Source organism: Trichosurus vulpecula, chromosome 2 (genome assembly GCF_011100635.1).
Source record: "Trichosurus vulpecula isolate mTriVul1 chromosome 2, mTriVul1.pri, whole genome shotgun sequence".
NCBI lineage: Eukaryota > Metazoa > Chordata > Mammalia > Diprotodontia > Phalangeridae > Trichosurus > Trichosurus vulpecula.
The window spans coordinates 192,717,991-192,731,924 of record NC_050574.1 but is presented as its reverse complement, the minus strand read 5'-3'; the positions used below and the strand labels follow the sequence as shown (position 1 = coordinate 192,731,924).

At 39.2% G+C, this 13,934-nt stretch overlaps 1 protein-coding gene across 1 annotated transcript in view; it reads right to left on the bottom strand.

Moving 5' to 3' along the window:
• Positions 1-13,934, bottom strand: part of RXFP2 (relaxin family peptide receptor 2) — an 86,347-nt gene that overhangs the window by 59,465 nt on the left and 12,948 nt on the right. Inside the window, exons 2-3 of the mRNA XM_036744005.1 lie at positions 9,977-10,123; positions 5,445-5,522 (exon numbers count right to left, since the gene is read on the bottom strand). Coding sequence (XP_036599900.1) covers positions 5,445-5,522; positions 9,977-10,123 — 225 coding nt within the window. The remainder of the gene's footprint in view (positions 1-5,444; positions 5,523-9,976; positions 10,124-13,934) is intronic.

Sequence of the window (13,934 nt, the reverse complement as noted above, 5' to 3'; positions counted from 1 at the left end):
GTGATAGCATCAGAGACTAATCCTTGTAGCATTGACTTTAGGGCAGCCGCAACAGAGCATCAACATAAAACATATTCTGAGATGGAAGATTACTTCTTTGTCTTATGCCCTTGGTGATATTGAGTTCACTTTACAAAACCAAGATTCTGTGGTTCATAGGAAAACTCTGCAAAGCATCTCTCCTCTCTCCCTCCCTCCCTCCTGCCTATTTGTAATGAGATGGAAAGTCTCAGACAAATTCTTCTTAGGTATTTGCTGAGCCAACCACCCCTGGGGCCAGATATCTCCAAAATCTGATTCCTATCATTACCTGACCAGGGCACACCACACCTTTGGTGCATCCACACTATGCAAAGAGAGAAAAAAGCAGTAGTTTCCCTACTCAGGGATCTGTTTGTCTAGATACAGAGGTGGGGAACCTGCGGCCTCAAGGCTACATGTGGCCTTCTAGGTCCTCCAGTGCAGCACTTTGACATAAATGTTCTCTAGAACTTGGAAAAACAACACCAACCCCTGGAAGGAATGCCCAGGGAGCTACACCACCTCACACATGCCTACAATATCAAGTGTTGGGATAGAAACCCAAGACTGTGAGCATAGGAGGGTCCCTGGTTCTGTAACCTCATCTTATTCCACTGTATAAATAGATAACCTAAGTAGTGCTACTGGCTTACTTCAGCTTGTTCAGAGAAAAACGTTTAATCCCCAGGTAACCAGCATTAGTAAATATTCAGGGGCTACCTTATATTAGTTTACCTTTGACTTACTGCCAGTAGAAAGTGATTGGAAACAGGTGGTTCAAGGCTGATAGCTAAACTACTGCCAGCTGGTGTCAATAGTACTTATTAAGCTCCTACTCTGTATCAGGCATGCGAGGGATGGTGGATACAGAACTGACTGTAATACCAGCAAGATCTGGATTCAAGTCTTGCTTCTGACATCTGAGTGTGTGACCAGGTGAGTCACTTGCCTCTTATTGCTCTAGGCAAGTATAAGTCTATAAATTATAGAGAAATTATATAAATTATATTGATAGGACCTGTTTCCTAACCACAGAGCTCCCTAGAGCAACAGTTCTCAAAGTATAATCCAGCTATCCCTGGGAACTCCCAAGAAACTTTTCAGGTTATGAGGTCAAAACTATTTTCATAATAATACTAAGACTTTTTAACTTCTTAAATAGTATATCTCAACTATCTATAAATATACACAGTGCATAGATACTTTAATAAGTGAAAGCTCTTTGGAGGGTCCTCAATAATTTAAAGAGTGTAAAGGCATCCTGAGACCAAAAATGTTTGAGAACTATTGCCTAGAGCAATTAAATCATAGGTCTGGATCCTATCCTTATGTGGTAAGCACTGGGGATACAAAGGTAAAAACAAACCAATTTTATTAAAAAAAACTAATCTTATTTATTAACATTTTAAAAATAAAGGCCCTGCCTTTCAGGAGTTTACATTCTATAGAGTTGTAGTAGCAATTAAATCTGAAGATCTTTCCCACCCATTAATAGGCCATGTGACCTGCTTACATCACAGAAAGCCCAAGTTACATGGTGGGAGGAGTTTCCTGACAGGAAAAGAAAGTTATGGCACAGAAAATGTATAGAGAGAGAGAGAGAGAAAGATGTTATGGCTACTGCTGCTAATGGCCACCCTTGTGATCGTTAGAGCTGAACAGACTGACTTAGCTGTACTGTGAGTTCGTTTTGGGGAAGACCCCAGCAGGGAGTCAGAGAGGTTTTGGGATGGCAAGTTTCCAGGCTGTGATATGGTGTTTTAAGTTCCTTGCTGTTATGATAAAGTGGGCTAACTGACAGTGGGAGCTGAACATTTGGTTATGGGATATGATTTTCAGGTGTCTGAATAAATGTCATACTTCTTTTACCTTCTTTATGGAGAGTCTCTCATACTTTGTGATACAGAACTACATAGGCATATTCACAGTTTTCATTGGTGTGTTTATTGCTTTATTGTTTCAAGGGTATGGACATTTTGCAGCAAAGATTATAGCAATAATAAATGACATAACAAGTAAATTGCTTTGCAAACCTTAAAGTCGTAAATAACCATGAGCTATTATTATTAACAACTCACATTTGTCCCTTGTTTTGGGTTTCTAAGAGCAGATCTCCCATAACAAGTCAGTGTATGTGTCTCTGACACCAGAACTATGAAGTGAACCATGTGTCCAGTTCTGGGCCTGCCCCTTGCTCCTTTGGAGCAATTGGTGGAATGTTTTTGATCTTTTGTGCTTGCATTAGCCAATTTACTGAAACTAACCACTTATACAAGGGAAAAATAGGGTGAGGGTGGTAAGAGATTCAGAGGGAGGTGATCCTAGAATCTAGAATCATATGAGAAAGAGCCACTTGGAAATCTATATATATAATTGAAGTTATATGTGTATATGCACACACTCCCATTTACATAGGTATGCATGTGTATATGATAAATGAATATGTATATATATTAATTTCTAAACTGCTCTTTCTTATATGATTATATATGTGTATACATGTGTGTGTATGTATGTATATATGTATATATACATATATATGTGTACACACACACACACACACACACACACACATATGAAGCCTGTGCCTCAGATTGGGAATAGATTTCAGGATATCTGCTTCCAGGGCCCCTGACCTGGATGTAGAGGTCAGTTGGGTGACTGAAGCTAAGGATTCTGATGCCAAGGACAAACTGCTAGCTCATGTCCAGAGTCAGGTTACCCTTGGGGACTTAGATGTACCAGAAGAAGAGTGGGATGGAGGTGGGCGACACATACTTTTCCTTCTGGAAGGCTCCTTTGTAGATGAGGAGGCCTATTCATATTCAAAGGCTATAATTGTATAATATACATGCTATAATTAGTCAAAACCTTTTTAGGCTTGGAGGTTTCAGACTCAAGGGACAAGACTAACTGAGTAGGTTTGAGCTGTCTTTGATAAAGGTCTTGTTCATCGGGGAAACGTTGGCCAAGGAGCTACTTCCTTAGGCCTGATCTGGTAGACCTAGGTTCACCTAGCTGAGAGTAAATCAGATAACCATTAAAATTGTCACTTGCCTAACTCTTGATCAGAGAGAGGTCAGGCTAGCTGGTTCCTTAGGTCCCTTATGGTTCTGAAATTATGTGATCCTAACATTAAATATGGGTGTCCTGTCTTCTGGCATTTATGAAGATTTAGCCCTACTGGCTGTGTATTTTGCCTGGTTCTGGTCTATTGACAGGACCTGTGCTGGCATGCTCATCTCTCCCTGGGTCCTTGCGGTGCCTTAGGCCAGTGCATGACATCCCTTCAATTAGACTATAAGCTTATTGAGGGTAGAGGGATGTGTTCCTCCTGTGGCACAGAACATTGGATAGAAGGATTGTGCTACAAAAGGAAGTTTGAAGTGGCTGCACAAGCAGATGCTTACTAAATATTTGTTAAGTGACAAATTGGCCAGACATGGTGGGCACACTGTAGGCAGGGAGGCCGAGGCTGGCAGAAGCTTGAGCTCAGGAGTTTTGAGTGCAAGACCCTAAATCAATTGGGTGTCCATACTAAGTTCAGTACCAACGTGGGAACAGGGGACCATCAGGTTGCTGCCTAAGGAGGAGAGAAGCAGCCCAAATTGGAAATGGAGCAGGTCAAAGATTCCCTGCTAGTCAACTTTGAGGTAGAAAAACCCAATCTTTTAAAAAAAGAAAGAAAAAGAAAAGTGACTGATGGATGAACTTGCAGAGTTAGAAGTTCTTTCATTTTATATTTCTGGGCATGACAAATGACCTCTTAGACCTAATTACAACACGAAGGCTACAAACTGATTGTCTCTTTGGCAATAAAATTTTGTATATTGTCAGTGAATCCAAATCACAGTATCCCTAGCAGCAGTCAATCACTAACCTCTGTTTCAGGGTTAGAATTGGGCTATAGATGCATACAAACTATGTGACTTTGAGTAAGTAGCTTAATCTCTCCAAACCTTGGTTTCCTCATGTATAAAATGGGAATAATAATGGACCCAATCTGAGAGGGTTGTTGTGAGGATCAAAGAAGAGAATGTATGTAGGGCATTAGAGCATTATATCAATATGAGTTCTTATTAGCAAGAAAAACATTTCAAAGCATCTTTCAAAACCTCACTTTGCTTTTAGTGCCATGTCAAATGTTACATACTAAAGAATTTAAAGATAAGTCTCTGGATAAGCAAATATGAACATGTTGAATTCAGTAAGCATTTAAATGTCTTCTATGTGTTAGATGCTATGCTAAGTCTGTGGAGACAAAGACAAAAACATTATTATTAGCCTTGAAGGTGGTTACATTCTACTGGTATTCTATATTCATGGCTGTTGAGGACTTGAACTTGACCAGATGTTATTATTGGTCAAAATAAATACTGCCTCTCCCACTTTGCTTAAAATATTTCCAGTTATGTAATTTTAATCGAATAAGTATTCTTTCAGGTGTTAGCAACTTTTCATTTTTGAAAAAGAGTTCGGTTGGGGGAAAGATCACAGTGACAGAAGCAATTGTAACTCCCTACCTTACAGCATGGTGGAAATAAGCATATGACACTACCATGCTCTTCCTCCTCCCTTCCTCTCCCCTTCCCTTCTTTCCTTCCTTTTCCTTTCTCTAATGAGTATTGGAGTTGAATGGACCAGATTACACCTTGTCAGCTTCAAACATTAAGAATACCCTTTAACAGTCCCCTAGCAAGTAGAACTGAGAACAGCAGGAACTGAGATCTGTATGAGCCACCTCTGAGGATCACCCTGCTTGTCTAGCCCAGTAATGAGTAGACCAGGCATCTGAGATACAAATAAAGGAATACATTCTTCCAGCAGCTGTACCACACAGAAGTGAACTAGATGGGGGAAATGTTTCTAGCAACTACTTTAAGTTTGAGCCCGCTCTTTCTGGGGACCAAAGAGGGGGTATGTAGAGGGGGCAAGTGTGCTCCCAGTTCTGGAGGTTATTAAGCCTCAGTACCTGCTAGTCTTTTGCAGTGAATAACTTTTTATATAATTAAAAATACACACACACACACACACACACACAATAAAAAGGGTTCTGAATGTTTCTACAAAGAATATCTGTAATCCCTGTAGTGCTTAGTTAATACCCTACTTTTTCTCCCTGATAGCCTGTTAATGCACAAAACATGACTTCAGTGGAATGACACACTCATCTTCTTTCTCCTATCTTTTTCTTGCCTTGTGAGAAAAAATAAATGTGTTGATTTATGAAAACCTCACCCCCTCACCACCCACCAGGCAAATCCATATGTGGAACAAAGTGACCAAGCTGTAAAATCCCAATCCTCAGACATGTTTCTATGTACCACACACACCCTACCCCACTCCCTCACCCCCCCACACCCACAAATTGCCATCTTGGTTATAATGTCACAACTCTGAACCTTTTAACCAATTCCACTTACAGCATTCCAGTGATAATTCCATATTATTAGGATTTCCGTGAACTGTGTCAAAGATACTGGCCCATCCACTATTGTCTCCTATAAAAGAGTAATGAACTCTTGTATTAACTTTCTAGTAGAACTGATATCCAATTATAAAACAGACATAAGTATGAAAATTACATTAAAACTGGTAATGAAGTGAGTTAAATGATTTTTAAAAATAAAATTCTTTTAATTAAAGTGTAAAATCAAGTAAAGAGGAACTAGGAATTAGGAAAACATTAAATGGGCTAATTGTTACTATTTGTATTTCAAAAATATGCAGGTAGGTCCTCCTACAAATCACTTAATCTGTTTGCCTCAGTTTCTTTAACTGCAATGTTGTTGTTGAGTTATTTCAGCCAGTTCTGGCTCTCTGTGAGCCTATTTGGGGTTTTCTTGGCAAGGATACTGGAGTGGTTTGCCATTTTCTTCTCTAGCTCATTTTACAGAAAAGGTAACTGAGGCAGACAGGGTTAAGTGACTTGCCCAGGGTCACACAGCTAGTAAGTGTCTAAGGTGATATTTGAAGTCATGAAGATGAGTCTTCCTGACTCCAGCCCCCAAACTCTATCCACTGTACCACCTAGCTTGCCCTGTTTGCCTTAGTTTCTTTAATTGCAGAGGGGGTATCATAACAACACCTTCCTCACAGTGTTATTGTGAGGATCAAATGAGATAATTGTAAAGTGTTTAGCATAGCACCTGGCACATAGTAGGTGATATACAAATACTAATTATCTTCCGCTTCCGCTAGAGTCCAGTGGACCTAGTACTGGCATGTCTTGTCCAAAGGTTGACACAGCCATGTTCTAGAAGGTCCAACCCCTGAAGCCAAGGCCTAGTGGCTGGTTTATGACTCTTTTTAACCAAAGTAACTCAGAAAGACTTTTTTTACCAAGGCATAGCTGGGGTATGATTTGTGTCAGTGGAAGAAATGCCTTTATGGATACAAACGTATTTTCAATGTAGTACAATAGATGCAAACCTGTCAATGTATATCATACATAGCAATCATAGATAATCACAGGTAGCCATTTGCAACCTGTCCTTCATTACTGATTCTTGACGGCAAACATTTTAATGTTCAGTCTGAAACTTAAGAACTACCTCTCTCTCCCCCCACCCCCGCCCTGCCTCTATCAAATTATAGTCTAGGAAAGCAAGAACTTTCACATGAAACTGAAAATACAGCTGGAAACACCCAAACTATATGTTTCAGCTTCCTGTAACTCAGTTTTATCAGACATATGTTTTCCCCCAGTAATACCTATGACAATAAAAATTTGTAAAGTTGACATTTTATAAACCAGACAACAAAGCTGATATAATACTAATTAATTTTCTGAACTAATTGATGGTAAAAATTCATGCTTAACATGTCAGAATACTGTGGATAGAGTGAATGAATAGCTAGCATTTGAATAAATAAATGACTTAGTTGATTTAAAAAGCATTTATTAGTTCTAGGAGCCAAGATGGTGGAGTAAGCAGTAAGTAGCTCTCACTCTCCCTTACTGATCTTGAAAAACTGCAGAAAATGCTGCCCCAGAAAAAATCCTGGAACAGTGGAACCAGCAGAAAGACAGGGTATAGCAATTTTTTAGCTTATGAGGCTAGGGGGATTAACAGGAAAGGTCCCTCTTGCTGTGCCTGAAAGGAACCAGTACAGGACAGGAGGCATCCAAGCAAACCCTACCTCAGCAAACCAGTAGGGCATCCTAAGCCCCAGGGTGGAGGAGCCAGCAAATGCCAACACCAGGACCCCACCAGTGTTTTCTCTCAGCCAGGGGAATCGGCAGACACCAGTATAGAGAAACACCACTTACACCATGGACAGATGTCTACCAGTGGCTGAACCCACACTTGCTTTAGTACAGTCCCTGGGGAGGAGGAGACCACCAGTGGCCAGACTACCCTTCCCCCACACCTCATGTAGTAACTTCAGTGTAACCCATGGGAAATGCAGAAAGACCTCATATGGCCTTGGCACGCACCAGCCATCACCACCAGCTTCAACTCAGCACCAGGTAAGCTACAGCATTATACAGCTTCCAGCTGCCAGAACCTGAGGCCCCAGTACACAAGGCCAGTAACCAAGCCCCTAGCGCCCAGCTCAAGAAGTGTGGGACAGAGTCCTCTGTGCCCCAGAAGCAGAGATCAACTTTAAAAGCCAAGAAAAAGGCAAACACAATGAGCAAAAAGCCACTTAGAAAAGCAAAGACCATAGATCCTTACTATGGGGAAAGGAAAGATCAAAACACAAATTTAGAAGAGGACAGCATTGTCACTATACCCACATCTGAAACCTTAAAGGGGAATATGAACTGGTCTCAATCCCAAAAAGCCTTCTTGGAAGACCTCAAAAAGAATTTTAAAAGTCAAATTAGAGGGGTTAGAAGAAAAATTGAATACAATCAACAAAATGGAAATAAGATCACTGAAGAAACAACTCCTTCAAAAGTAAAATTGGCCAAATGGAAAAGGAGGTACAAAAGCTAACTGAAGGAAACAACTCATTAAACATTGGAATTGGTGAAGTAGAAGCTAATAACTCTATGAGGCATCAAGAATCAGTCAAACAAAATTTAAAAAAAATTAAAAAAATAGAAAAAAATGTAAAATACCTCATTGGAAAAATAACTGACCTGGAAAATAGATCCAGGAGAGATAATTTAAGAATTATTGGTCTACCAAAAAGCCATGATGAAAAAAGAGCCTGGACAACATCTTCCAAGAAACCATCAAGGAAAATTAACCAGAGGCTCTAGAACCAGAGGGTAAAATAGTCATCGAAAGAATCTACCAATCACCTCCTGAAAGAGATCCCAAATTGAAAATGCCAAGGAATAATGTAGCCAAATTCCAGAATTATCAGGTCAAGGAGAAAATACTGCAAGCAGCCAGAAAGAAACAATTCAAATATCCTGGCACTACACTTAAGATCATGCAGGACCTTGCAGTTTCTACATTAAAAGATTAGAGGGCTTAGAATATGATATTCTGTAAGGCAAAGGAACTTGGATTACAACGAAGGATCAACTACCTAGCAAAACTGAGCATAATCTTTCAGGCAAGAAGATGGTTGTTCAATGAAATAGGAGACTTCCAGACCTTCCTGATGAAAAGACCAGAGCTCAATGGAAAATTTGATCTTCAAATATAAGACTCAAGAGAGGCATAAGAAGGTAAACAGGAAAGAAAAAAAACCAAACAAACATGTTATTCAATAAGGGCAAACTGTTTACATTCCTACATGGGAAGATGATATTTATAAATCTTGAGAATTGAATCTTTATTAAGGTATTTAAAAGGGATATACATAGACAGAGGGTATGGGTATAAATTAACTGTTATGATAAAAAACTTAATAAAGGGGTGAAAAGGGATTGTAATTGGAGAAGAAGAAAGGAGGAGGCAGAAAAGGGTAAATTACATCATATGAAGAGGCACAAAAACATTACAGTAGAGGGAAAGAAGAGGAGATGAGCTTTGTTTGAACTTTACTCTCATCAGATTTGGTTCAAGGAGGGAATAACATACTCAGATAGGTATAGAAATCTAATGTCCTATAAGCAGTAGGAGGGGAAAGGGGAAAAAAAGGGAGGGGGTGGTTAGAAGGGAAGGAAGAAGTAAGGGAAAAGGGAAAGAAAAGGGAGAGGGGCTGAAAGAAGGGAGGGAAGTGGTGGTAAAAAAAGCATTTATTAAGTGCTTACTATATGCCAAAGACTGTGTTAAGTATAGGGATATAAATTTAAAAAGCAAGATATCTCTTCTTCTCAAGAAGCTTACTTTTTAAAACAAATTTTTTTTGGAGGAGGGAAGGGCAGGGCAATTGGGGTTAAGTGACTTGACCAAGCTTACTTTCTAATAGGGAAAGATAACATATATAGTGGCATGCTGGCCAAGGTTAAGATAACAACCCATATGTAATGTCCTTGAACATCACTTCTTACATAATACGTTTGTTGTTGTTTAGTTGATTAGTCATGTTTATCTCTTCTTGACCGCATTTGGAGTTTGATACTGGAGTGATTTACCATTTCCTCCTCCAGCTCCTTTTACAGATGAGGAAACTGAGGCAAACAAGGGTTAAGTGACTTGCCCAGGGTCACACAGCTAGTAAGTATCAGAGGTCAGAACTGACCCTGGTTCTTCCTGATTCCAGGAAAGGCACTATCCACTATAACACCTAGCTGCCTAATTATAATAACACATTTTAAAATTAAAAATGTATACTATATCATAATACATGCACATTTTTAAAATAAAAAAAATTATATAATTTATACATAATTATACCCCTACTTCATGGAAACTAGATACATAAAGACACAGTTTTTCATACCCAATCAATTACGAGGTTACTGTTCTCATTTTCCAAAGAGACTCCCTACATGATACCTAGTACTCTCCTTCTTGCCTATTTAATATACGATTCAATTCACTCATGGCTTTTCAATAGCACTTCTAGTGAGATATACCTATAATGTTAAGTGGCAGATACTCACCACAGTTTTCTTCATCAGCTCCATTTCCACAGTCATTCACACCATCACAATGAAAAGCCCGAGGTAAGCATTTTGTAAGATTTCCACAGGGGAAAAATCCCTTTTGGCACAATGGGCCAACTAAGCTGCCTTCAGTCAGTGTGAATTCTGTAGATAGATTAAAAAAAAGACAAATGAACCACCAGACTAAATTACAGAATTGAGACGCACAAGGCTTAGGAAAACAGGGAGTATTAGTTCTAGAGTGTGTCTTCACTCACTTGGACTTGTTTCTAGTGATAGTTTTAATCCATCAACATTGCATTTAGAAAAAATACCACCTTAGAAAGGGGTTTCAGACCATTGACAAAGCCATAAGAGAAAGGGAAACCATAATCTGTTTTTCCAGCCAGGAATGCTGAAGGAGGTCTGGCCCCTGTACCTCAAGAAAGACATCAAGTTCTCTAGTGAGTGAGCTAAAAAAAGTTCCAAGCCCGGAAAGGATCAAATGAATGGATGCCTTTGTGAGAACAAACAAAAACCAGGACTCCATTCTGTTTATAACATTATTAAGGATATGAATAGGGTAACCACAGATTTGTTTACCCAACGCCAGAGTTTTAAGCCTAGGGTGGAAAATTTCAAGTTTGAGAGAAATAGTTTCAGGGTGAATAAAAGAAAGAATTACTTTACCCAGTAGATTATAAATTTATGGAAATCACTGTTTTAAGAAACAGTTCAATTAAAAATCAAGATAATTTCAAAAAGGAGATAAAGCAACAGATCTATAGATAAAGTAACACATCTATAAGGTGGCTATATGAATCTGGGCTAGTCTCAGTTCATTCACTGCTAAAATGCATATTATAAGAACAGTGGCTACCTCATGGGGTTATATCAGGGCTCAAACAAGATAATACAAGGAAAATATTTTGCTGTATATGCTTGATGTCATGGTGAACAATCATGCTCTCATGCAAAGCATTCTTTGGGTAACTTACATGGATGAGCCCTTATGTTAAAAAGGTGAAGTCCTCTGTGGATATATGTGGTGGGAAGAACATTTCTCTCCCTTTCCACCACTGAAGACATATGGCTTAGGTGCTGCCTCAGTGATGCAGCCAGGTTGGAGGGGTATTGTCATAGGTATTATGGTTATTTTAATAAGCTTTTTGAGATAACTGACTTTTATTTAAAAAGTATAAAAAGTTTTTTTATTACTGTTGCAGATGGGAATGGGGCTAATATGGGCTTAATTTTTCCAGGCCACCAGAGAAATCGGGGACAGGGTTTTCTTTTTTTGTGACTTGGGAAGATAATGGTTGTACTTGCCCAATCAAAAAGAGGAGAAATCTCTCCCATATTTCCAACATGGTTGTACCTAATTTTCATTTAAAAGAGGGTAGACAGACTGCCTAAAAAGAAAGAAATAGAAAGTAAATGGAGAACCCAATACAATGTGGAAAGGACTGACATTCCCTGGGCTTTGTTCATGTCCAGCATATGACCTGGTATTGGCCTGGTACAAGATTCAATGGGGTAACAAATGTAAATTGCTTTTCAGGCCTTAAAAGGCTAAGCTAGCTATTATTATTGTTATTTAAAGAAATAACAGAGAGAACATTAGTATTTTTGATCATAAATAAAATTAAGCCATCCAAGTAATTAATTTTCCACTGGGATAGCCAGGCAGCTGCAGATGAAGGGGAGAGGGAAGGGAATTCATTATGTACCTACTACTATGTGCCAGACACTGCGCTAAGTGCTTTACAAATATTAACTCATTTGGTTCTCTCAACAGCTCTGGGATGTAGGTGCCATTTTGATCCGCTTTATATTAGGGAAGCTGTTAAGTGACTTGCCCAGGGCCACACAACTAGTAAGTATCTGTGACTGGATTTGAACTCAGGTCTTCCTCATTCTAGGGGAAGCTAGGTGGTAGATAGAGTGCTAGGCCTGGAGTCAGGAAGACTCATCCTCTTGAGTTCAAATCTGACCTCGGACACCTGCTGGCTGGGTGACCCTGGGCAAGTCACTTAACCATGTTTGCCTCAATTTCCTCATTTGTGAAATGAACTGGAGAAGGAAATGGCAAACCACTCCAATATCTTTGCCAAAAAAATCCCTAATCAGGTCATGGAGAATTGGACACGACTGAAACAACTGAAAAACAACAGCAATTTCCTGACTCTAAGACTCTAAGTGCATTATCCACTGAGCTTTGAAGATGAAATATGGCATCTTTTTAGTGATTTATCAAAGGTAGCAAAACGGTCAATCAATATTAGCAATAATGACTGGCATTTGTATGGTACTTTCAAGGTTCATAAAGCACTTGTTTTACATACATAGTCACAATTTTGAGAGAATGAATCTGAGACTGGGTGACTAGAATATTATGAAATGACATTTCATTTCCTCTTGTTCCTTTTAATGAACATAATCTACTGGGTGCTATATAGACAAATTACTTATCTGTCTTTTCTATTTATTTCATGCTTACCAGGAACCTACAGGAATAAAAAGGGCCCCCTAGGGAGGGGCCCTTCTTAACTTACTTTTCTAATGCTGACATTCCTATCCCAGTGATGAAACCCATTGGGGCTTCTTTATCTTTGTTCAGCCACTGTATGCAGCCCACTAATTTGTCTACTCTCTTATTATCAAATGGGTTTTTATCAAGAGCCCCTTCTGACCTAAGCCCTGAGTGAGAGCTAATATCTCTTTGTGGAAAGTACATTTTGCTGCCTACACTATTGCACCATCTGTGGATGTCAAGAAGAGCAGTTATTGAAACTTGATGACTGGGAAAAGTAGGAGGCCTATGGGGGGGGGGGGAAAGAAGAGAACAGTGGTCCTGATAGCTTCTGCTATAATCTGTATCTGATTATTGCCAAACACATTGCTGATGACAGAGTTTTACATTCAAAAGTCTCCCAGTGACATTTGGGTTTCGATCCTACAATTATTCTCCTGCATTATTCTGCACACATTTGTTCAAAGTGATTTTCCAAGTATTTGATGACAAGCTGAAAGCAACTGGGCTTCTGTCCCAGCACCCTTTACGTTTCCTGGCAACATCTGCCTTAGACTATTGAGAATGAACACATGAGAAGAAGCTAGAGATTGTAGTTTTAAGAATATGTAGATTATTGCCTGAGAAGCAATAATATTTTTTTTTCTTTTTCTTCTGCATGCATAGGTTACATAGGTCTTCCTATGTAGTAGGATTTGAGAGGACAAAAGAGGGTCCCTTACAAATCCAAGTCCCTTCTTGCCTGTTACAGGTTTTGAAATTTTGGAGAGAATCTCTGAGATCCCTTTCAATTCTAAAGTTTCATGAGTCTATAAAAGGATCTAGCTTACTCCAATACTCCATCACTGTGGGTACTCATTCCAATAAATGAGATTTTTCCCTCCTCTCTGCTACCTCAATATATGATAGGAATGATCTTAATTTTTTTCTAATTAACAAGCATTTATTTTAACTCTCTCCCTCCCTCCATGAATGGGAAAGAAAGGAAAACAAAATCCTTGTATCAAATGTGTACAGTCAAGCAAGATAAATTCCTGCATTGGCCATGTCCAAACATGTATGTCATATCCTATTCTGCACTTTTAATCCATCATTTATCTGTCAAAAGATTAGTCCTCTGGAACTGCTGTTTGTTACCGGATTAATCTTTCAGTTGAAAAGCTCAAAAACTATGTAATACCACCTTGATTCAGTCTGTTGAAAATTTGTAGAAAGGATCTGTGCATTAATAAACTCAGCAGATTGAATCAACAGCAATGGTGGAAATAAGGGGCAAAGCACAGAGAGAAGCAAAGAAGAGCCTGGAAATGAGAAAGCCAAGAAGGAAGAAGGAGCAATAGGTAGGGCAGTAAAGGCTATTTTAGATGAACAAGAGACTCCAGGAAGTGAGAAGTAGGTGACGTGGCAGACACCAAAGTAAAGGACAAGTGCCGACGATAGACA